Source organism: Aotus nancymaae, unplaced genomic scaffold, assembly GCF_030222135.1.
Source record: "Aotus nancymaae isolate 86718 unplaced genomic scaffold, 86718_ANA_hifiasm-v0.15.2.pri h1tg000030l, whole genome shotgun sequence".
Classification (NCBI taxonomy): Eukaryota; Metazoa; Chordata; class Mammalia; order Primates; family Aotidae; genus Aotus; species Aotus nancymaae.
In genome coordinates this window covers 3,334,117-3,359,805 of record NW_026988443.1, presented here as the reverse complement: position 1 = coordinate 3,359,805, position 25,689 = coordinate 3,334,117, and the positions used below count along the sequence as shown (strand labels likewise).

The following is a 25,689-nucleotide window of genomic DNA, read 5'->3' as shown; positions in this document are numbered from 1 at the left end:
CAAAGTAAATTTGGCAGCATATAAACAACCATTTACTCCTTGGTAATTTGTTGAAGAGTCTTCTTAAACAAAATTTGTCAATTTAGGAAAATTCTAGATCAATTTATGGTACTTGAAATATTGCTGAAAGAATCAGAGAAATTGTGCTCTTTGTGGAACTAAAACAAAAACAACTCTAAGACAGAAATCTGGTTTTCACTAGGCACTTTGCTAATCACCTTTCTTCAGTGTATTTTCACTGTGAAGATTTCTGAAGGAAGAAGGTGGCTAACTGATGAAAGCACTGTGACTCTGTGAAAAAGACTCTACGTGTGGTTAAGCAGAGATGCTTTAAAAACATGCACATTAGAATCAAACTCCATTAAGTCATTCCACAGGCCATCATATAGTATAACCATTTTTGGCCACTCAGCTTTGAATGGATCTGGACAGACAGGATCAGGTGGAGAATGCAGTTTCATCTGAAGAATTGGATCTGACTGAGCCATACATTTGATTAAGTCAGACATACACCGTAGACTTTAGGAAAGCAGATTTTAAAAGTTCTGAGAAAAAGACAGATAAAAAACTCTAAGCTAAACACTCTAAAACTCATTTCAGTCAAAGGTATAGAAAGATATAAAGTTTATATTATGCAACTACATATAATTTCAATAGGAAGAAAACAGGGAGGCATCTCAAAAACTTCTACATTTCAGCTTTAAAAAATTCAACTGTATAAATACAAAATGGGATGTGCCAAGCTTAGTGAAATTCAATGAAAAAGGGAAGAGAATCATCTTCAAAAAGCTAAGAATCTAGAGATAGAGTCATAAAACAACATAGTCAGATAAGAAAACCATGGTCTTCCTATACCAGGAACTGCTTAGACTCTATCTGAAACACTGTTCAATTCTGGGTGTTTAAATTTAAAAGGCACATTGACATACAGGATTCTTTCAGAAGAAGACTAATCAGGAAGGTAAGAATTCTTGAAACTACATCAACAGGAATGGTACAGAGGATAGGAATGGTTAGCTTGAAGAAGACAACATTTAGCGTGAAGAACTGATAGTATTTTATTTTAATGTCAGAAGGGCTGTACAAGAAGGAATTACACTTAGATTCCAGGTGTTCCTATAAAGGCAGGAAAGAAGAAAATTATAGAAAGTGAACAGAAAGATAGCTTTGTAACAATTATCACTTGAGCTCAGGAGTTCCAGACCAGCCTGGCCAAATGGTGAGACCCCCATCTCTACTAAAAAAATTAAACTTTTTTTTTTGAGATGGAGTCTTGCTCTGTCACCATCGGAGACAGAGCAGGTTGGAGTGCAGTGACAAGATCTTGGCTCACTGCAAATTCCACCTCCCTGGTTCAAGCGATTCTCGTGCCTCAGCCTCCTGAGTAGCTGGGATTACAGGCGCACGCCACCACGCCCAGCTCGTGCCTGTGGTCCCAGCTACTTAGGGGCTGAGGTGGGAAGACTGCTTGAGCCTGGGAGGCGGAGGTTTCAGTAAGCCAAGATCATGCCACTGCACTCCAGCCTGAGCAACAGTGTGAAAACCTGTCTTAAAAAAAAAAAAAAAAAAAAAAAAAGAATATCTTTGTAACAATTAGAATTACTCACGAAGAGGTAGTTATTAGCTAGCATTAAGGATACTGGGACTGGAAGTATTCAAGTAGGTGAGTTATAGTTGGAGATAAGAAAGACTAGAACATTAGGGTCTAGGAGTGTGACATATCTCAAAAGATGAAAAACTCAAATACTGATACTCTATATCCTAAGTTTGGTAAATGGAGTAGTAGATATTTGTGTTGTTTTTAAAAACAATATCAAAACTAACAAAACTGCTCAGAGATTTCCTTATGTCCACAGCTTTAAAGATCTGATATTCTAAGTTAACAAGTATATATAAAAAAGAAATAGTTCTCCAGGCAACAATTGGGAAATGCAAATAATGATCCCTCTTCAGAATCATTATTATTCAGATAAGCTCTGGATTTTTCTCCATCCCTCATATTTTACAGACAGGGCAGCTATCAAAAAGGTTAAATGACTTATTGAATGTTACCCAAAGGCATCATGGGTGTTATCTGGAATAATGACATTGTTGGAAGACTCAGGCATATAAATCACCTAATTTATTTCTCCTGGTATTATCCACACAGCAAATCACAAAACAAACTAAGAAAAGGAACCCTCAGGTAAGACGTAGTCTTACTGTTTTGTATATAAATCCAAGTAGATCCATGAGAAGGCATAGATCAAAAGGCAGTATGGCCAAACTCTAAGTAAAGTTCAAAATAGAGGGATACTTCACATCTCTTAAAAACAGTAGGTACTAGAAAAGGACCGCATGAGGAGAGCCTGGCAGCCTGACACCACTTGCTGGATGATGCAATGGATCTGTAATACCGAGCCAGGAAAACTGTAAGAGGCTGTGGTGGATATAAATTCTCAACTGAGTATATTTTCCATTCAAACAGGGAATCTATAAATTAGACTAAGCAATGCTCTATTCAGGTAAGTTACTCACTGCTTGCTACAGGCTTAAGCATTTGGTACTAAACTTGGGAAGGTACCTTCTCTATTGTTCCACTGTTAGTTCTGAAGATCAAAATTCCAAGGACTTTAAAAATCTCTCAGCCAAAGAGAAGAAAAGAAAACAGAGTAACTTATATCAGATATCTGAAAGTAGCATATCACCTCTTAAGATAATTCAACAACATTCAAGATCCTGGGCATAAAAAGTATCTCTATATTTGCCATGTATTTTGGTTTTTAAATTATCAAATTAACCCCTTATACTGCTATTGTGACAAAGCATAAAATTCCTATAAATTGTTACAGCTTTAGCTGTACCTATTCCAAATGGTTTCTCTGTAAACTTCTGCCTAGTATAGAGAACGGTGTAAATCAATAGTTATATGATGCCTGCTGGAAGTTGGTGAAGAAAGAGAAATAGATGCTATGGGATGCCAGTAATATAATCTCCTTTTCAGGAGATTGTGAAATACCTCAAAAGATGAAAAACTCAAATATTGATACTCTCTGTCCTAGGTTTGGTAACTCACTAAATACGCAAAATGTGCCTGGAGTTAATGAAGCCTCAGGATGGCTAACTAACCTGGTGATGATGTCAAGAGTGGTGACCTGAGGGATCTGAATCTGTTGAGGAGTCAGCCCATGTTGTTCCAGCTGCTTTGGGATCAAGTGCCTATGGGCAATCTCTATCTTCTCCTCCTGTGTATACCCTGGAAAAGAAGAGATCTTGTTTCGCAATTATTCACATGGCTCCCATCATGCCATGCTTTTTTTTTTGAGACAGAGTCTTGCTCTGTCACCCAGGCTGGAGTGCAGTGGCGAAATCTCAGCTCACTGCAACTTACACCTGGTGGGTTCAAGCGATTCTCCTGCCTCAGCCTCCCAAGTAGCTGGGATGACAGGCATACACAACCATGCCTGGCTGATTTTTGTACTTTCAGTAAGACAGGGTTTTGCCATGTTGGCCAGGCTGGTCTCAAACTCCTGGCCTCAAGTGATCCACCAGCCTCAGACTCCCAAAAGTGCTGAGATTACAGGCATGAGCCACTGAGCCCGGCCAATGCTATGCTTTTTGAATGACTCAAATGTAGATTAAATAGATCTCAGTTTAGAACAAATTTAAGTATTATTTCAAATGAGACTATAATTACAATAAATACATTTATTCTGGCCAGGCACGTTGGCTCACGCCTGTAATCCTAGCACTTTGGGAGGCTGAGGCGGGTGGATCACTTGAGCTTAGGAATTTGAGACAAGTCTGGGCAACATGGCAAAACCCTGTCTCTACTAAAAATGCAAAAAATTAGCTGGATGTGGTTGTGCACACCTATAGTCCTAGTTACTCTGGAGGCTGAGGCACAAGAATAGCTTCAGTGGGGAGGTGGAGGTTGCACTGAGCTGAGATCATGCCACTGCACTCCAGCCTCTGTCAGGGCAACAGAGCCTCAGTCTCAAAAAAAAAAAAAAAAAAAACAAAGGAAGAAAAAGAAATTTAATCTAAATCAATAATTTTTAACATTTCCGACTTTTTCACAAACAAAACAAGCATTTACTAGGCACAGTGTTTGAAAGTCTTCTGATTAAATGATATATCTCCCAAAGAAGAGGAAAAAACCTCAAACCTTAAGAGACAATTATCTCTTTGTCCTCAAACCCTCTGAGATTTCAAATAGAAAAATAAATGCATCTTTTTAGCATAATTTGATCTATACTTGAAACACACACACACACACACACACACACACACACACACACACACACCCTTCAATTAAATAAGCAGTGAGTTTCCAAGGGAAGGGCTCTAAAGATACTGTTTCCAGAACTATGACTATAAAATAAATTGTAGCAAAAAGAGAAAACCTAAGATGTCACTATAAAAGGTTTTTCCCTCCACATGATGGTATATATACGTGTGTGTATATGTATTTGTATATGTGTATATATATGTATTTTTATATATATATAGCATATTTAAAAGACTTTATGTTCTTATATAATAGCCTGAATCAGTACAGATTTTCTTTGTCTTTAAATCCTGTAAGACAAAATTCGATCTAATGTCCCTTTCCATTTAACAAGCAAAAATCAAAAATATGAATTGATAAGGCACTTTTTGAATGGAAAGAGGAGGTTAGTAAACACCAGGAAAGCTAGAAGATTGGACAGCTGAATCTGCCAGCGGAAGAAGGTGGCATTATATGTTCTCCTCTGCAGCAGCTGTCCTGATTCTTTCACTTTACTTTAGTATATCTAATGGATTTTCTGCGATAACTTGGAGTTTCCAGGGAATTTAGTCTCATTACCTATTTACTTTAGACTTTAAGTATTCACAATTAACTTTTTACTCTACCATATTTCAAAACTAAATATAGGAACCTGAAATGCTAGCAGATAATTAAGAAATCCAACTATAATTCACTTAGCTGTAAAAATGTATTTGAGATTAACATGAAAAATTCATTTAGATTACATTTAGAATCTTAAAGAGATTTAGGGCTGGGTGTGGTGGCTCATGCCTGTAATCCTAGCACTCTGGGAGGGCAAGGCAGATGAATCACCTAAGGTCAGGAGTTCGAGACCAGCCTGGCCAACATGGCGAAACCCCGTCTCTACTAAAAATACAAAAATTAGCCAGCTGTGATGGTGTGCACCAAGTGAGTCCCAGCTACTCAGGAGGCTAAGGCACGAGAATCAGTTGAACTCAGAAGGCACAGAGGTTGCAGTGAGCCAAGACTGTGCTACTGCACTCCAGCCTGGGTGACAGAGTGAGACTCCATCTCAAAAAAATAAAAAAAGACATTTAGGCTGGACACGTGGAAATAAGAAAAGGTATTTAGGCTGGACACCATGGCGCACGTCTATAATCCCAGCACTTTTGGAGGCCAAGGCAGGCAGATCACTTGAGGCCAGGAGTTCAAGACCAGTCTGGCCAACATGGTGAAATCTTGTTTCTACTAAAAGTACGAAAATTAGCTGGGTGTGGTCACAGGCGCCTGTAATCTCAGCTACTTGGGAGGCTGACACACGAGAATCCCTTGAACCTGGGAGGCAAAAGTTGCAGTCAGCCAAGATCGTACCACGGTACTCCAGCCTGGGCAACAGAGCTAGACTCTGTCTCTAAATAAATAAATAAATAAATAAATAAAGACATTTAGATTTTACTCTACATTCAAAAAACACCCCCCAGATATTTGATCTCTTCCAGGGAAAAACAATTCTGCACAATTAAAATAAAGTGAAAATGCTGTAGTTTAAAATCTAGTTTTAGTAACTGAAGGAATACATTTCACACATTCCAGTAACTGAAGAAGACATTAAAAAAATGTAACTATTTGATAGATTCAAGAGGAATTTAAAAGTTATGTATTTTAATATAAAAGTGAAGCCAGATTTTATGAGAAAGTTCAGTTATTGTTTTTTTTTTTTTGAGTCTTACTCTGTCACCCAGGCTGGAGAGCAGTGATGTGATCTCAGCTCACTGCAACCTCTGCCTCCCAGGTAAAAGGGATTCTCCTGCCTCAGCCTCCTGAGTAGCTGGGACTACAGGTGCACACCACCATGACTGGCTAATTTTTGTATTTTTAGTAGAGATGGGTTTCCCCGCGTTGGCCAGGCTGGTCTCGAACTCCTGACCTCAAGTGATCTGCCCGCCTCGGGGATTACAAGCGTGAGCCACCACACCCGGCCTGTAATTTTAGAAATTACTTTAAAGAAGAATGTCTTATTTGTCATAAAATTATCATTCTTTAATGCTAAATTAAATGTGAAATTGTTGTTGTCAACGTTCGTTATTTTGCTCTTCCAGATTCTGAAGCTACACAAAAGCTGATTTATATACATTCCTCAGAACTTCTGCAGATTGTATGTTGGCAAAGGAACTTCCTTAGTCAACGCTCCACAGCATGACTAATTTTAAAGGGTTATGGTCAGAAAGGGAAGATATATCAAATAATGATTTCACTGAAGATTCAAGTACCTGGAACCTGAATGATCTCCATTCTGTCCAACAAGGCAGCTGAAATGGTGGCAGTGGTGTTGGCGGTAGCTATAAAAAGAACTTGAGAAAGGTCAAAGGCCACATTTAGATAATGATCGGTGAAGTTATGGTTTTGTTCAGGATCCAACACCTAGGGGAGAACAAAACACATTTTAAAAAATTTAGTAGTTCCAACAGAAGGCTGCATATAAGTGAAAACACACATGATGTACTGGCAAGGTTGATATTTCTGCTCAGAATAGTTAGTTTAAAAAACAGATAAAACTAACATCTGAGCATTATTCTTGGTATTCTCTACATTCTACATAATTTTAAAAAATAAAACATGTTCAGCGTCAACATTTCTGAAAATATAATAGCACAAAGCAACAGAAATTACTTGTTTTTCTCTTGCATTGTGTTGATTATCAAGAAATTACTTTCAAGCTTTATTCGAAAATCTGTTTATTAATGATTCACTGTGTGGCCATCCTAAGTCTCCAGTCCTGCAGAACCAGTTTCCATCTTGGGAACACACCCTATCTAAACTGCTAAGGGAATATAAAGTAAATGTGTAAAGTCTTTTGAAATTCTCAGATAACCAGTAAAATAATAACCCATATAATCCTTCTCAAACAGTTTCAGAAAGTCTGGTATAAATTATTTAACCAAAAGGAGAATTCCAAATAAGAGTAAACTTTACTATGAGTTAAATTACAATAAAAATCACTATGGTACTATATTCTGATAGAGAAAAAAAAAAAAGCATCACTATTTAAAAATGGCTTAATGCAAAAACACTGCCACTTATAATAAGCAAAACATCAATAGCTCTTTTAAAAAAAAAAAAAAAAAAAAAAAAAGAACAGAGTCTCACTAGAGTGCCGTCACTGCAGCCTCTGCCTCCTGGGTTCCAGTGATTCTCCTGCCTCAGCCTCGAGTAGCTGGGACTACAGGTGTGCACCACCATGCCCGGCTCACTTTTGTATTTTTAGTAGAGATGGGGTTTCATCATGCTGGCAAGGGTGGTCTTGAACTCCTGGCCTCAAGCGATCCACCTGCCTTGGCCTCCCAAAGTGCTGGGATTACAAGCATGAGCCACTGCACCCAACAACAGCTCTTAGAAATATTTGAATTAGATACATCAGATAATTTACCAGTCAACTTGGAGTCTTAAAATGTGCAACCATACGTTAAAGAGCTTCGAGTCACAGGCACTTATTGCTAAGGGGCCTGTGTAGGACTTTAGTAAGGCACCAATAGCTTCTACATGTTCCAAACCTTAAACATATTAACACTTTCACTTAGGCCCAATTAATATAAACAGGGTTGCCATACATATTCAAAAAGGCAATAAAATGACTAATGTACTCACCAGCCACAATTTAACTACATAAGCAGTTTTTCCTACCTTCTGATTCTTTCTGAAGTTTTATTTATTTTCAAAACTACCCCTAGTTTTGTTTTTTTGAGAAAGCATCATTTTGTCACACAAGTTGGAGTGCAAGTGGCATGATCTCAGCTCACTGCAATCTTTGCCTCCTGAGTAGCTGGGATTACAGGTGCGCACCACCACGCCTGGCTAATTTTTGTATTTTTAGTAGAGATGGGGTTTCACCATGTTGGTCAGGCTGGTCTCAAACTCCTCACCTCAAGCAAACCACCCACCTTGGCCTCTGAAAGTGCTCAGATTACCATACCCAACCCCAAGTTAGTCTTAATTCTAGGCCTCATACAAAATTTTGAATTTTGTTAAACATTAATTGTTACTGGAAACTCCCAGAATACAATTCCCAGAAAGCTCTAATTTCACATTTTCACCAGACTTAACAATGTTTAATGTCACTAAAAAACAAGTACTTTCAAGTAATTAAAGAAAACTAATTATGTTCAGTATCAAATTGGTTAACAGTGGTCTTATTGTCTACAAATTATCTGAAAACTGTTTACAGGCCAGATGTGGTGGCTCACGCCTGTAATCTCACCATTTTGGGAGGCTGAGGTGGGCAGATCAGTTGAGGTCAGGCATTTGAGACTAGCCTAGCCAACATGGTGAAACTTCATCTCTACCAAAAAATAAATAAAAATTAGCCAGGTGTGGTGGCACGCACCTGTAGTTCCAGCTACTCGGGAGGCTGGGGCATGAGAATTGCCTGAATCTTGGAGGTGGAGGTTGCAGTGAGCTGAGATCACGCCACCGCACTCCAGCTTGCGTGACAGAGCAAAATACCATCTCAAACAAACAAACTCTCTATACATGGAAAATGTGGTAATCTTAGTTAAAACTATTATCTAATGACAAAGACGCTCCCCTTTTGACCCAAACTTGAGTCAGGCTCTTTCGAGTCTTCTGCTCAACTAGGCCGTGAGCCTTTCCTCTGTCTTTGTAGAACCCAATTTGAGCACGAATCCTGCTTAGTCAGGTTAGTGAAAATGTCCCACACCCTTTCAATCTGTTCTCACTCCCAACCCAGTGTCTTTTCACCCCGGCCTCTCTTCAGCAAGAGTTTTGTTGTGTCCTTCTAGTGAGAGTCCCTCATAACACCAATGTTTCCTCTTAAAAACTTTCCCTCTACTGACTCCCCACTCATTCTCCCTACCACTGCAAAAGCCCATTGCAGTGTTTCTTATACCTAGTCTCCCAATAAAGTAATCCTTGCTACCTTTAACAAGCGTCATGAATAATTTTTTAACACTAGCTAAGGAAAAAAGTCTATCCTAAATGGGTCTAATCAAAGGTAGTTCATATATGTTGGATGTGTTTTAGAAATGGCTGTCAGAGCTGAACAAGTAATTTTTTTTCTTAAAATTTTAAGACACTGGAGCTTTTAAAAAGTAGGAAAATTAATAAAGAAACATTTCTGAATTACAAAGGAGGTTTTAAAACCTGTATTACAAAATACCTAGAGTATAAGGAGAGAAAATCAGTGATGCCTATTAAAATAAAAACTCTAGATAAATTAAATTTAACAGTTTAATTGAGCAAAGAACGAGTCTCAAATTGGGCAGCTCCCAGAACCAGAACAGGTTCAGAGATACCCTGGCATATGGTCTGGTAATATTTAGGGACAGAAAAAGGAAAGTGACATACAGAAAACAGAGAGTGATGTACAGAAACAGTGGGACTGGTTACAGCTTGGTGTTTGCTTTATTTAAACACAGTTTGAACAGCTGACTTCCTGTGACTTGATGAAAATCTGTGACTAGTGTAAGAATACTCTATTTACACATCTAGTTAGGCGGCAGTTTACTTTGTAAGAGGAAACCTTTAGGCCAAACGTAAGATATTATTATGTAAGGAGGCAGATTTAGGCTAAATTTGTGCCCAATTTGCCTGCCTTTCTCTTTTCCTTAGTAAAATGTGAAATGAAAGTAAATCTCAGGGCCCCCAACTCACTAAGCCAAAGGGAAAAGACAAGCTGGGAACTGTGTCTCGGAAACCTGCCTCCCATTTTGTTCCCAAATAAGATAGCTACAAAGACAAAAAAAGCTACATACCTCCCTCACAATACCCCCACTTAGAAATTCCTTGTGGGCCCCAAGATCTTTACCCTGTAACAGTTCTGTTGAATTTTACCCCAGCAATGTAAATTAATAGCTTTATCTTTACATGTACAGGACTCAAACTCATCCCTCTGCTCACCTGAGACAAATGCATACCTGATGGCTTCCTGTGCACTATGTTTATTTTATCTTACACAGAAATACAGATTCACTAAGCTAGATGAATCCGTGACTATTCCTCTGCCCCCCTCTCACATGTGAATGGCTGATCAAAGACTCAAAAGAACGCAACCGTTTCTTATTTACCCATACCTTTTGTCTTTTATCTACCCAGACCGTTTAAAATTTCTACCTCTTTCCCCAATATCTGCCCATTCCCCTTGAAATACTGAAGCCCTCAAAATCATCTGTGGAGAACCCTGGCAAACTAAACTTCTAAATTGATTGAGACCTGTCTCAGATACTTTCTGGTTTACCAAAGCATAAAAAGACATTCAGAATTTAAACAGCATCAGAAATACTCATCAGTATTCTGGCAGAAAATAATTTCTGCTAATCACTACTCAGATGAAGCTCCAAGGCAAACTGCTGAGTCCATGGAAGGACGAAAATTACAATTAAGAGCTTTGTAGCTATCAAACCTCTGCTTCTTACCCTACCTTCAGAGCAGGGATTCTACTGCCCACATCCAGAGCTGCTTTCAAAAATAATTCAGGCTGTTTCTCCTTTACTCTCCCCAACTAAAAGATTTTCTATATCAATCCTAGGGCTATAAATTCCTACCTATGAGGTATGACTGGAAATGGAAATAGCTGTGATACGACACATTCCTAGGAATGTGAAGTCACGGTGGGATGAACCGTGGGAGGAATGTACACTGAGAATCGTTCTTCAATAATAATTTCTGTCACACCTGTAATCCCAGCACTTTGGGAGGCCAAGGTGGGTGAATCACAAGGTCAGAAGTTTGATACCAGCCTGGCCAATATGGTGAAACCCCATCTCTATCAAAAATACAAAAATTAGTCAGGCGTAGTGGCGTGCACCTGTAGTCCCAGCTACTCGGGAGGCTCAGGCAGGAAAATCACTTGAACCCGGGAGGCAGAGGTTGCAGTGAGCCAAGACTGGGCCACTGCACTCCAGCCTGGGTGACAGAGCAAGACTCTGTCTCAAAAATAAATAAATAATTTCTGAAGAGAAGAACTACAGATGTCTGGAGGCAAGCCAGGAATAGACTACAACAGAGTTCACTACACATGACTAGGTAACTGTCCTCTTTAGGTATGATATAGTATGATTATGCTTTTTAAAAAGTGTCTATTTTTTGTAGACAGACACTGAAATACTTACGAAAAGATGGTGATGTCTGGAATCTGCTTCAAAATAATCAGAGGCTGGGTGTGGGAGAATGGGAAGAAATAGATGAAAGAAGACATTAAAGCTGGGTGATGACTCCATAGGATTCATTATACTTCACTATACTATCTTCTCTGCTTTTGCTGTGGTTGAAATTTTCCACACCAGAAAACAAAGATAAAATAACATAACTAAAATCAGCTCTGAAAGCCACACACAATTAATACTATTATGATACTGTGAAATATACATTTAACTTTCATCTGTTTATTTCCTAGCAGGCAACTCCTAAAATCCTTGGAATCAACAAAGTGGTTAAGTATCATTTTATACGCTAGTGACTGTCTGGTGGCCGGCAGTCCCTCTGTAGTTTCAGGATGGGGGCTGGTCACAGGAAAGACCAAGGCATTATTAGAGGACTGAGGACTTGTCAGTCCCTCACCCCAACCCCTGGGGAGGGCAGAGGGGCTAAGAGTTGAGTTGATCATCAATGGCCAGTGATTTAATCAATCATGCCTATGTGATGAGGCCTCCATTAAAAACCTGAAAGGACTAAGGTCAGGAGGCTTCCAGGAAGGTGAATATGAGCACATCCAGGTGCAAGGAGGCTGGTGGACCCCAACTCCACTGGGATGGAAGCTCCTGTGCTGTTTGTTTGTATTCTTTAAAATACTGTTTCCCTGAGCTCTGAGAGCTGCTCTCGCAATAAGCAAACCTGAGAAGGGGCTTGTGGGAACTGCAATTTATAACTGGTTGGTCACACGTTCTGGAAGCCAACTCACGACTGGCATCTGAAGTGGGAGGCAGTCTTGTGGGACTGAGTGCTCAACCTGTAGGATCTGACGCTGCCTCCATGTAGACAGTGTCAGAATTGAATTAGAGGACACCCAGCTGTTGTCTGCTACTGAAGAACTGTTTGCTTGGCGTGTGGAGAAAAACCCCACGCATTTGGTCAGAAGTGTTCTGTGTTATAAGAGTGCAGCAGAAGAAACTGAGTTTGCTTTTCCTCTATATCCTCAACTACAGAAATTAAACCAGTGATAAAGACAAACTTGAGAAAAGTGTTCGGGACACAAAAGAAAAAGGGCTTTAGAGCCATGTAGGGGATAAATACGGGAGAAATTAAGAGATGCAATTCATAGCTAGTTGATATAACCAAAGAAGAGGTCACAGTAAATTACAATAGGGAATAATTAAAGGAATAAAAATATTCTAGAAGGCCCTGACACTATGGATTGAAAAGCTTTAGATTCCTCCTCCTGTGCAACAGAAATGACGATGTCGTTAGAATAACACCTATAGAATTTTCAAGCAAAATTATCACTAGTTTAAAATATTTTACAATCTTGAATACATCTAATATATGTAACATATATAAGATATGATGCATAACAACAAAATGAACAGTTGTGAACCTACTACCCCATTTGTGAAGACATTTGTTTATCTATTTAGACCAATGGTTATAAAAGTGGAAAATGACCCCACCAAAGTGGAAGTAGAAAATATTAGTATTTGTATTTATCTTTTTGATTTACAAATACCAGAAAAAATTAGCTTGTAAATATTTAATATGTAAAATGGAATTGATGTCTTCACTTGGTATGCATATCATTTATGTGAGATATTCTGAGAGAAGAGTACAAGTTCCATAATGTCAAAGGCCGCCTGTGGTGCCCTCACTTATCTGCCTTAACTGTAATTACAGCACATTGCAGTCCATGTGTGCTGCCAAAGGAAAACATCTTGGGTCCCCAAAATCACTAGGCTAAAGGAAAAAGTCAAGCTGGGAACTACTTAGGGCAAACCTGTCTCCCATTCTATTCAAAGTCACCCCTTTGCTCACTGTGGTAAATGCATTATCTGATTGCCTCCTTTGGAGAGGCTAATCAGAAACTCAAAGGAATGCAACCCTTTGTCTCTTATCTACCTGTGACCTGGAAGCCCTCTCCAGCCAGTTGTCCCACCTTTCCAAACCAAACCAATGTTCGCCTTACATATGGTGATGGATGTCTCAGGTTTCCCTAAAATATATAAAATCAAACTGTGCTCTGACCACCTTGGGCACATGTAATCAGGACCTCCTGAGGCTGTGTCATTGGTGCGCACCCTCAACCCTGGCAAAATAAACTTTTTAAATTAACTGTCTCCAATTTTCTGGGCTCACAGTGCCTAACATGACAAATGGGAGGAGTGGCTTAAAAAGATTCCTGCAAAATATCATTGAAAAGGGTATAGGCAAAGGTATGAACCACACGAAAATAACGAAGTTGACACTTTTGTTTCTATAATAAGCTGCGATTGACATATTATGAAGTTAAAAACAATTATCTAATTAGAACACAGTGCTTTCACCGAAAATATAATTATCTTTTAAAATCGATTGTGTTTTACATAAAGTACATGATATTAGCACACTGGTACATATATATTATGTCTCTATTGTATATACCTTTGTTATGGACTAAATTGTGCCCCCTCAAAATTGACAGAAGCCCTAACTCCCCAACTCTGTCTCAAATGCAGTCAGGGTGAAGACTGCATTTGGAGACAGGGTGTTTAATAAGGTAATTAAGGTTAAATGAAGGTAAGAGTGGGCCCCTAATCTAATACAACTAGTACCCTTACAAGAGGAAGAAAGAGATTCCCCCCCCACAGGAATGCATGCACACAGATCATCTCCCGAGGACACAGCCACAAGTCCGTTGTCTGTAAGCCAAGGAGAAAGGCCTTAGGAGAAGCCAGATCTATAGACACCTTGATCTTGGACTTCTAGCCTCCAAAACCATGAGAAAATAAATTTCTGTTTTGTCTTTAAAGCTACCCAGTCTGTGATACTTTGTTAGGAATGTATTAGGAGCCTAATACATTCTAATTTTATTTACGTGTGTATTACTACATGTTATATTTAAATATATATGGGAATATATTTTCAAAATTTTTTACTGATGACACATATGAACCAAACATATTGAGGCTACTGGCGCAGACAACTAAGAAGCCTTCTCAAATATAAAAGGAATTCAAAATACAACTCATACACAAATCTTCAACTCAAGTAACCTGAAGATATATTCCAACTGAACAAGTGATAAACCAAAATACAAGGATCAGAAGCATGCAGTGAAATCATTCAGTCACAGAATCAAAACTAAATATGGGAGGAAGCACTTCTATTACAGAATGATAAAGTAAGAAACTGAAAACCTGCTCCTCCAGAAAAGCAATGAGAGCACTAGCAAAAATTGTCAAAATCAACTTTTTCAGAATGCTACATATTAACTTCTAACAATTTGAGGAGTGCTTATTCGAGAAAAACAGCTGAATCACAGTAAACGGAACAAGCTTTGTGATATTTTAACTTGCTTTACACTCATCCCTTTCTCTCAAGTTCATGGTAGCTTGAAAACCAACAGCCTCATAAGCCAGTAGCTGTGAAAACCGGTAGCCTAGCAACCTTGTAGCGGGTAGAAAAGGATTACTATCCTTCAAAAGCCCCATCCCCAGAGAACTGTCCCTGTCTGGCAGTTCCTTGGAAGAGCTCCATATCCTTAATTAACTTAACTCAGAGAACACTCTGTGAGAACAGTTTTATCCTTAGGACACTTGCCAGAAACAACCAGTGGCAATTGTTTAGCACTGCAGCTGCCTAGGCAATGATACTAGTTGGGACTAACGAGAGGCTGACCAAAAACTTAAATGGAAAAACTGGGAAATGAGATATTCACAGGGGCTTTGAAAAGCCTTCACATACACCTGGGAATCCAAAATTTCATGTGAACGTGCAGGTTCTAAGTATGTCCAGGACAGACCCAAGAAGGCCCAGAAGCTCATCTTTGGCAGACACAGGCTCTGCAATAGCAGGAAGTGAAGGCTAAGGTACAACTGCAAACCATCCGCCCAAGTGTGAAAGGCCCACTTCAATACTTACATAAGAACCCCTTGGGCAAAGAGTGGGAGAGCTACTGTCCAAGTACTTAAGGAAATCTCTCGTCACTAGCTGACCGCTAAACAAACTGAGCAACTTCAGAGGTCACATCTTAACAAATAACACAGACTTTACGGGATGAAACCAGAAAGTCACTAAACAAATAGCAACAACAACAGCACAAACAAAAACCCCTTAAGGGTATATTATTCAATTATATATCAGATTATATTTAATATAAATATAATATTCTAAATATTCAGTTTCAACAAAAAAAAAATAGGAGACATAAAAAAGTATGGTGTAAACACAGTAAAAGAAAGAGATGTCAGCTGGGTTCAATGGCTCATGCCTGTAAGCCCAGCACTCAGGGAGGCCAAGGCGAGCAAATTGCTTGAGCTCAGGAGTCTTGAGTCCAGCCTGGGCAATGTGGCAAAACCCTGTCTCTGCAAACAAATTAGCCAGCCTGGGTGGTATGTGCCTGTAGCCCCAGCTACTCGGGAGGCTGAAGCGGGTGGATCACTTGACCCTGGGTAAGGTCGAGGCTGTCATGAGCCATGAGTGTGCCACTGCACTCCAGCCTGGGTAACAGAGCAAGATGCTGTGTCAAAAAAGAAAAAGAGAAGTCAATGGAAACCATCCCTAAGGAAGACATGTTGGATTTATTAGACAGAGATTTCAAATCGGCTATTAGAAATATGCTTTTAAAATATTCATAATATAAATTTTTATATTTATATTACAAATATGAATATTATTAATATCAAATTGGCTACTATAAATATGCTTTCAAATATTTATAATCCGTGTAATGCCACAGCATGGATTAACTTTGAGAACACTATGTGAAGTCAGTCCATTATAAAAAAATAAATACTGTATGATCCACATAGATGAGGCACATAGAGTAGTCACTCATAGAAACAGAAAAGAGAATGGTAACTGCCAGGGACTGAGGAAGGGAGAAAGAAATGAGGAACTGCTGTGTAATAAGTATACGGCTTCACTTTAACAAGATGAAAAAGTTCTGCAGATTGCCTGTACAACAATGTGAATGTGCTTAACATTACTGAACTGTACGCATAAAAGGGGTAAAAAATGGCACTTTTTCTGTTATATGTATTTTACTAAAATTAAAAAAACTAAAAGAAATTAGGTCTAAAGAATTACAACAAAGTATGAGAATGATGTCTTGACCAATAGAGAATACAAACAAAGATAAATAATAAAAATTTAAAAATAGAAATTTTGGAGTTGAGAAATACAGTAATTTGAAGGAAGGTAGGATTCGAGGAGAAGAAATTAAAAGAGAGGAGCTTTGGACCACATCATTTCCTACAAGGGGCAGTCAGTGAACTTTGTTCTTCAGCCAAGGTACAAAAGAGGGCCCTTTAATCTCTTCCTTTGGCTCTTAAAAGCAGCAGGAAATTCATTAATCAGATTCACTGAAATGCTTTTAGAACAACTGAAATTGCTCAGATGTCCCTTTCCTTTCTGTACAAGGATATGGTGTATGTACTATACAACTATAAATGTATAGGACTATTACATAATGTGAAATATAACATATAAAATATAAATATTAGTCAATGATATTAGTGAACATGTGTAAGAAACACTGAGATGATCTTGCAGGATTTCACCTCCCTGGAACTCAGCCCCTTACTACTGTTTCAGCTTTCCTATCACCTCTGCCAGCCAACTCCATCTTCTTGGGAACCTGGCCTCCCTACTGCCTGCTTTATGACATCATTCTCTCACCAAGCCTACTGCCACCTGGTAGAATCTTGGGGTAGATTTGCATCATCACAAGTGGCCAGTGAGCAGTGTGACCAGTAGCCTTTATACTGAACACACGCACTCCTTGGCTTCAGTCACGCAGACATCCACTAGGATCGTCTCTTCATCCCTTGTATCTACAGTTGATGTTTCTTCTTCTCTGACCATGTCAGGTAAAGAGAGAAACTTTCTTGACGGTTTTCCTTTGACTTCTTTCCCCCTAACTTCAGATTTCTTTACCCGTATAGTCCCAAACAGCTTGGAATAACAGGGAAGGTTATTCCTTCCCTCACTAGAAATGGTTATTCCTTCCCTCACTCATTCCTTCCCTGCACTAGAAATCTAGAGACCTCATTTCACTTTTGCCTTTGACATTTACTAGCTGTGTGACTTTAGAGGACTCTTTTCTTCTCTCACAAAATCTGTTCCCTCATCTGTTACATTAGGATAATAGATTGGTTATTCCTTCTGGCCCCTTTCTTTTCTAATGCTGAGTCTTAAAGGGCACACGTAGAGAAAATGAAAGCAGACGCTTTTTGAGTGTGTCTCTTTCAACAGAAACAGAGGGAAAACCTAAGTGGCGTAGAAAACTAGCAACATATTCTGAGGTGTTTCATGTGTAATAGTCTCCCTCCACTAATATTTCAACTTCACTATTTTAAATTCAGTGATGTTTTAAATACTCAGCCAGTCACGGTGGCTCACACCTGTAATCTCAGCCCTTTGGGAGGACATCTCCCTAACTAATATTTCAACTTCACTCTTTGATATTTAGTGATGTGTAGTGATGTTTTTAATATTCAGCTGGGCACGGTTGCTCCCGCCTGCAATCTCAGTGCTTTGGGAGGCCGAGATGGGAGAAACACTTGAGCCTAGGAGTTCCAGACCAGTCTGGGCGACATGACAAGACCTCATTTCTACAAACTTTTTTAAAAATCAGCCAGGTGTGCGGGCATGCCAGCTACTCAGGAGGCTGAGGTGGGAGGATCAGTGGACTGTTTAAGCCCAGGAGGTTGAGGCTGCAGTGAGCCATGTTCGCACCACTGGACTTCAGCCTGGGTAACAAACAAACAAAAGTAATATTCACGTTTTGGAGATTCCTATCTGAACTAGATGGAAAGAGAAAATGAAGACTACTGGGTTATAAGGAGGCAAGATATCCTAGGGTAAGGAATTTGGCATTTTAAATGAAAGAAGAAAGACCGGGTCCCCTACACTTACCCTTGGGATATGCCCTGGAGAATGACACAATGATTTAAAGAGCAAAAACTACACTTTAAATTTTAGAAGAAAAGCAGAAAGACAACAGAGCAAAATCTACTCTGAATAGGGCAAAATGAAGTTGGTTTTAGCAAATGCTTAGATCAAGAAACTAGGAAGGAAACAGGCTAGAATAAAGTATCCCTGGAAAAAGCAGCTTATCAGAAGTCACATTCAGTTGTTTTATTTCTTTTGCGTTTTTGAACAGAGATGACACTTGGCAGCCTTTAATATCAATATTTTAGAAATGTGTTTTAGGAATGATGCTTCCAGGCCGAGCACAGTGGCTCATGTGGCAATCCTAGTATTGTGGGAGGCCGAGGCGGGCAGAACACTTGACGTCAAGAGTTAGAGACAAGCCTGGCAAACACGGCGAAACCCGGTCTCTATTAAAAATACAGAAAGCTAGCCAGGTGCAGTGGTGTCTGCCTATAATCCCTACAATCAAGGTGAGTACAAACAGCAAGAAAGGAGAGGATTAAACACAGTATTGAAAGGGAGGGTCAAATCGATAGCTGAGTGGTAAGTCCATGGATAGGCAGAATTTAAGTCCTGAGACTTCAACCACTATTCTTGGGCATTGCTCTCCATTTTCAGAGTCTATCTAAGAACACCTTTTCAGTGGGAAAGTTGAACACTACAATGGCCATCTATGCCACACAGAAGAGAGTCCCAAGAGATGCCACACTTTTTAGTGGCCTGGCTGATCAGTTCCCCTGCACCAGCACTCTGTAACTTCCTTCCCTAATCTATTACTTTAGCGTCTCTGGAAGGCACTTCAGAACTCTTATTTTCGCAGGGACATTTTGATTTTCCTTAACTTACAATAGGATTTAAGACCTTGTGCTTACAGATCCTCTCCAAAACAAACAGGCTCAGAATCTGGGCTTGCTTATGTATTTCACGAGGAAGGGCTCCACTCTCTCCCCTAGTATATGGTGTAAAGGGTGTTCTTTTTCCCTCAGGAGAGTGGAGAGAATGGAAAGGACCCCGTATGAGAATATGAGGCTTTATAAAACATCTCCTATTTAAAAATCACTTTCGCTTTTTATTTGGCTTACAACAACCCTATGAAATCCAAAGAAAGCCAAGAAACAATCACATCAAATGATAACCAGTAAGAGAACAGTCACTGCCTATCCCCTAATGCAGGGTCTTGTCCATGGTCATGAAGAAGAGCTAGTAGAAATGCCTTGCCCACGTTACAAAGCTATCCAATTGCTGCATCGGTGTGTAGGGGGAGCATCTCACTTACCAGGGACTGACTTCTTCCTTGATTCCTTTGTAGTGATGAAAACTTCCCTGGGGATGGATACTTCCCTGGGATTGCAATCTCCAAGCCAGACATTTTGTCTGGCACGAACTTCAGAATTCTCCAAGTCCTGCGGTAGCAGAAATACCCAGATACTTGAGAGTAATGCAACACCTGACCTTGGCGACATTTCAACGACAGCTCCAGTCCAGAGTCCAACTAATCTCTTGACACTGTCTCCGGCTCCAAGCCAGGACAAAACCGAGAATAAGAATTTGGATGAGATTAAAACCAAGCTTTCAAAGCCTCTAGATGCCTACCAGTTCCCAAGAGAAAATCAAGAGCCTCCACTGCTTCCTTTAGAAATCCCTGATAGCCACCAGCTTCTGTCCTGCATTGATCCCCTTGGCCAAGAGGAGCAGCCTGGTTCCGAAAACACCAATCTGAGAAAGAACAGCCTGAGTCTTGAGGGCCAAGGGATACTTGAAAATGGGATGGAGTCTAGCAGTGATCCTGCAGACATCACTACATTGGTGGAGGATACTCCCCTCCCCTCCAGCTTCAGTTCCTTACAAGAGCTTGACCAACCCTCTGCAAAGAAAGCCAAAGATCCCAGTGCCATCGAGGTAAATCAGGTGCAGGAAAAGTCAAGCGTCAGAAAGGGTCACTCTCATCAAGTCAGGAAGAACGAGCATAAAGCTGCCGAGCCTATCCAGGGTGCTCCCAAGGCCAAAATCCAGCCAAAGGACACAGAGAGCCTATTACAGGGAGAAGTGACTGTTCGCGGTGCTACCGCCAGTGACGGCGCTTCTGTGAACAAGAGCAAGCATTCTAGCAACAAACGTCACAGACCTCACAACAAACCTCACGCATCCAGCAGGAGCAGCACAACTAAGAGGCACGGGCAGGAGAAGACCAAAAGGAGCAGAGAGAACAGCTCCAAAAGATCTGAACACAGTGAGGAGTCAGGGACCAAAGTCAAGGTAGAAGAGAAGCAAGCCATTCCCAATATGAAGCGCAAGAAAGATCAACCTGAGCTTAGCCGAGACACCTTCAAAAAGCCACGAAGCTCCCTGGACGTGCACGTGGTAGAGTCCATGCAAGTTTTCCATGCACTGGGGAAAAAGACCGACAAGAAAACTGGATTCTCTTCCTCCCGGACTCTGGGAAGCTCAAGCAACACCCAGAACCCTCGGCCATTCTCAGCTCTCAAACCATGGCTGGATACCCAACGTGAGGGGAAAGGCCCGGAGAAAACTCAAGTCAAGGCCCAGAAACTGGATGATAGTGCTGAAAAAGAGTGTCCATCTCCATCCCAGTATGAGTTGCCACCACCTGGGAAGGTCAAGTTGATACCGTTGCCCTTTCTGACCCTGGACAAACCTCAAGTTCGACGTGTTTCTCGGCGGCCACACCCTCCGGCCTCACGTAGGCCTGCTGTGGCTTGCCCTGCTCCACCTGGTTCTACTAAGTCAGCTCAGTCGACTGCAGTCAGTCTGTCCCAACCGGCTCCTACCAACACATCTCTGACACGTCCTGCCAGACCAGCTCAGCCAATTTCGACCAATGGAACCCAACGCGGTTCAGCCAATCCTAACCAGCCTCCTACTGCCTCTCAGTCTGCTGCTTCTAGGCCAGCATCCTACAAAATACCATGTTGCTCTTCTTTCCAGCGGGAGCCTGTTTCCACTGCTGTGACCAATCTCCAGTCACTGGCCAAGCCTCAAAATCAATTTCTAATCCAAGACTTCAATTTACAACCCAGGCCACGGAGTACACCCGACATCTCTGGGCCAGCAGTGTCAACGCCCATCACAAAAGAGCAGAGGCCAGAGCGTAAGGCCATGAAGAGGAAGCTCAGCAAGAGCGTGAGAATGCTGCCAAATACACCTCTTTGGGAAAACCGCGGTTCTTCATCTAAAGGGAAAAAGATATGTAAATTTCTCAATACTATGGCTACAGAATCTAAGAGGTGCTGAGACTGTTGGCTTGACTCTGGATACCAGCTGCTTTTCCAAATACATAGATACATAACAATTTATTTATTCCGATAACATACTTTTCAAACTGAATAAACAAATCCATTAGGATTAACAGATAAGTAATAAAGAGGCTCGCAAGTTTTGAGATGCTGTTGACTGTGGGTTTTCTTTGGTGGGGTAGGGATCAAAGGCTGCCTTAGAAGGAATTATGGCTGGGCAAGGTGGCTCATGCCTGTAATCCCAGCACTTTGAGACGCCAAGGTGGGTGGGTCATCTGAGGTCAGGAGTTCGAGACCGGCCTGGCCGACATGGTGAAAGCCATCTCTACTAAAAGTAGCTGCGTGTGGTGGTGGGTTCCTGTAACCCTAGCTTCTCAGGAGGCTGAGGCCAGAGAATTGCTTCAACCCGGGAGGTGGAGGTGCAGTAAGCTGAGATCCCACCACTGTCCTCCAGCCTGAACAATGCAGCAAAACTCCAGCTGAAAAAAAAAGAAAAGAAAATGGAGGAACTAAAATTTGAATGGGAGAATATCAGCAGAATTGAGGAAAGAGGAAGGAACATGGTCCTAGACTAAGAAGGTCAAAAGGGGAGAGATTTCATGGGCTTATACAAACAATCAGAAATGGGGGAAATTGCAGAAGAAAGATGCAGAATCTGAGGTTAGGACTAAAAGAATAAAATTGGGATAGAAGTTGAAGATGGCAGAAGATAAGGCTGGGTGGACCAAAAGAAATGTACAAAATCTCCCATGGATGATGGCCTTATGTCTCATGGCCTATCAGATAGGTGTTTGAGAAAAGAAGATTCAGGTCTCATCTCCAACAGGTTTGGGTTACCTTATACATACATGACCACAGGTGGGAAACGTCAGTGCAAAACAGGGGAATCTACCACCAGGGGAACGGCAAGGGCTCACAGTTCTAGGTGTAGCTGATAACCTGGGGCCCAGACAAGCAAACGGCAGCAGCTTGAAGCTGACCCAGAAAAGACCCTGGAGTACAGATCACCATTGACTCAATACCCATGCACAGGTCAGTGAGATGTACTACTTCAGTTCACCTTCACAACAACACACAAGACCAGTAACACTGTGCCACCTTCCTAGTGAGGTTCAGCAATGGGCTTGGGTCACACTGCATGCAAAGGGGTAAGGCCTGTGGGTCTCAGAAGTCCTCAGCGTTTACGAGCGCCTGTAGACAGTCAACCTGGGTTTGAGACCACAGCATCCGGAGGTTAGAGGCAGACGAACTCAAGCTTCAGGAGGGATTTAAATATTAAGAGGCCCGCCAGGTCCTCCTCCATCCGTTCCAGCACGTGCAACCTTCTCGGCCATCACCATTAACTGAAGTACCAGAGAAAAAACGGCTTGGAGCGTCCATTTTCACAGGATGAGTGGTGGGCGCGCCTGTGCCCTGAGTCGCCCTCCAAAAGCCGCAAGACGCAGTCGCCCAACTGTGTGGAGACGCTGCTTAGTGGGAGGGGACCCCGCCTGAAGGCACAGCGATAGGCAGAAAGGGTTCAGGGAGGTAGGGGGAGGGCGGGATAGGAACGGTGGGGGAAGGGAAGATGAGGGCAGTGGATGGTCTCCATGAGGAAATCAGTGATTTACTTCTTAAAAATTAGTTTCTCATATATAATTTACATAACAAAAAATTCACTGTTCAAAATCATACTATTCAGCAAGGAGTGATCTGTAATCCAGCCGTCTTGGAGGCTAAGGCGGGCGAACCACTTAAGCTCAAGAGATCGAGACCATTCTGGTCAACATGGTGAAACCCCATCTCTACTAAAAATACAAAAAAAAAATGAGCTGGGCATGGTGGCGCGTGCCTGTAATCCCAGCTACTCAGGAGGCTGAGGCAGGAGAATAGCCTGAACCCAGGAGGCGGAGGTTGCAGTGAGCCGAGATCGCGCCACTGCATTCTAGCCTGGGTAATGAGAGCGAAACTCTGTCTCAAAAAAAAAGAAAAGAAAAGAAAAGAAGTTCAACCAGATACAAGAAAAATCTGAACACTAGTACAAATAAGTCAGAAAGTCAATTCAGGATATAAATGAGATATTTACCAAAGAGATAGACATTTTAAAAAGAAAACCAAACAGAATTTCTATAAATAAAAAGTTCATTGAAGGAATTATAAAATTCATTTGAAAACTTCAACAACAGACTAGACCAGGCAGAAGAAAGTACCTCAGAATTTTAAGTTAGGTCTTTTGAATTAATCCAGTCAGAAAAAAAGTAAAAAGAATTTTAAAAAATGAGAAGAGCTTTTGAGAAGAAAGACATTACATAAGACCTCGGAAACTACGAAATCATAGTTATTCCCAGGGGAGAAAAAAAGCAAAAAATTCAGAAAACCTATTTGAGAAAATAATTCAGGACGCCTTCCCTAGTCTAGCAAGTGATCTAGACATCCAGACACAAAAGGCTCAACAAACTCCAGCCAAATTCATTGCAAGAAGAATCTCACCATAGCATCTAGTCATCAGGCTGTCTGAGGTCAATGTGAAGGAAAAATCCCTAAATACAATAAAAGTGTCTAGTCACTTACACAGGCAAGAAACGACATCAAACTAACAGTGGAATTCTCAGCAGAAACTTTAGAAGCCAGAAGAGACTGGGATTCTATCTTCAAAGTGCTTAAAGAAAATGGTCAAACTCTAATTTTGTATCCTGCTAGTGTAAGCTTCACAAATGAAGGAAAAATAGTGTTTCCCAGACAAGCAAATGAGGGAATTCATCACCACTGGAGTGGTCCTATGAGAAATGCTTAAGGAAGTTCTAAACATGGGAACAAAAGGTTGGTATTCTTTCATTAAAAACACATGAAACTCACAAGTTTTATAAAACAATTATACAAAAAAGGAAAAGAAATTAATCAAAGTGCAACATGACAGAACTCCAGAAAATCACAAAGTGGGAACAAAAAACAAAGAATCTACAAAGCTGGCCAGTTGTAGCTCATACTTGTAATGCCGGCACTTTGGAAGGCCGAGGCAGGCAGATCACCTGAGGTCAGGAGTTCGAGACCAGCCTGGCCAACATGGCAAAATCCTGTCTCTACTACATATACAAAAATTAGCTAGGTGTGGTGGCATGCACCTGTAATCTCAGCTACTCGGGAGCCTGAGGCATGGGAATCGCTGGAACTTGAGAGGTGGAGGTTGAAGTGAGCCCAGATTGTGCTGCTGCACTCCAGCCTGGGTGTCAGAGCAAGACTCTTGCTCAATAAATAAAGAATCTACAAAGCAATTAGATAGCAATTAACATTATGACTGGAACAAACCTCAGGCATCAGTATGAAGCTTGAATGCATCACTTCAAAGATATAAATTGGTGCAACGGACCAAACAACAACAACAATGATATGCCGCTTACAAGAAATCTGCCTTACTGTTAAAGACACATAGACTGAAGGTAAAGTGGTGAGGGGTGGAATTTTCCATGTAAAAGTAAACCAAAAGCAAGCAGGAGTAGCTATACTTATATTAGATAAAACAGACTTTAAATCAACAATAGTTTTTTTTAAAAAAGGTCAGTATATAATGACACAGCTATCAACTGAACAAGAAGATATAATAATCCTAGGTATATAATATACAGGCACCCAAAACTGGAGCACTGGATTAATAAAACAAACACTATTAGACCTAAGAAAAGAGACAGATAGCAATACAATAATAACGTGGGACTTCAACACCCCACTGAGAGCACTAATAGATCACGGAGACAGACAGAAAGTCAACAATGAAACACCGAACCTAAAACAAAATGGACCTAACAGACATTTACAGAACATTCTACCCAACAACCACAAAAGATACATTCTTCTCATTAGCACATGGGACATTCTCCAAGACAGACCAAACATTAGGCCATAAAACAAGTCTCAACAAATTAAAAAATATATCAAAATCATATCAAGTATCTTCACACAACAGAATAAAACTAAAAATCAATTTGAAGAGGAACTCTCAAAAATATACAAATACATGTAAATTAAACACGCTCCTGGACAACTTTTGGGTCAATGACAAAATTGAGAGGGAAATTAGGCCAGGCGCAGTAGCTCACTCCTGTAATCCCAGCACTTTGCGAGGCCAAGGTGAACGGATCACCTGAGGTCAGG

General features: G+C 40.7%; 1 protein-coding gene across 1 annotated transcript in view; it reads right to left on the bottom strand.

Annotated features, from left to right (window-relative positions):
- LOC135277191 (uncharacterized) overlaps positions 1-25,689 on the bottom strand; it is a gene marked incomplete at its 3' end in the record, with an annotated part of 232,910 nt that overhangs the window by 31,394 nt on the left and 175,827 nt on the right. Inside the window, exons 18-20 of the mRNA XM_064382928.1 lie at positions 11,356-11,399; positions 6,502-6,652; positions 3,109-3,235 (exon numbers count right to left, since the gene is read on the bottom strand). Coding sequence (XP_064238998.1) covers positions 3,109-3,235; positions 6,502-6,652; positions 11,356-11,399 — 322 coding nt within the window. The remainder of the gene's footprint in view (positions 1-3,108; positions 3,236-6,501; positions 6,653-11,355; positions 11,400-25,689) is intronic.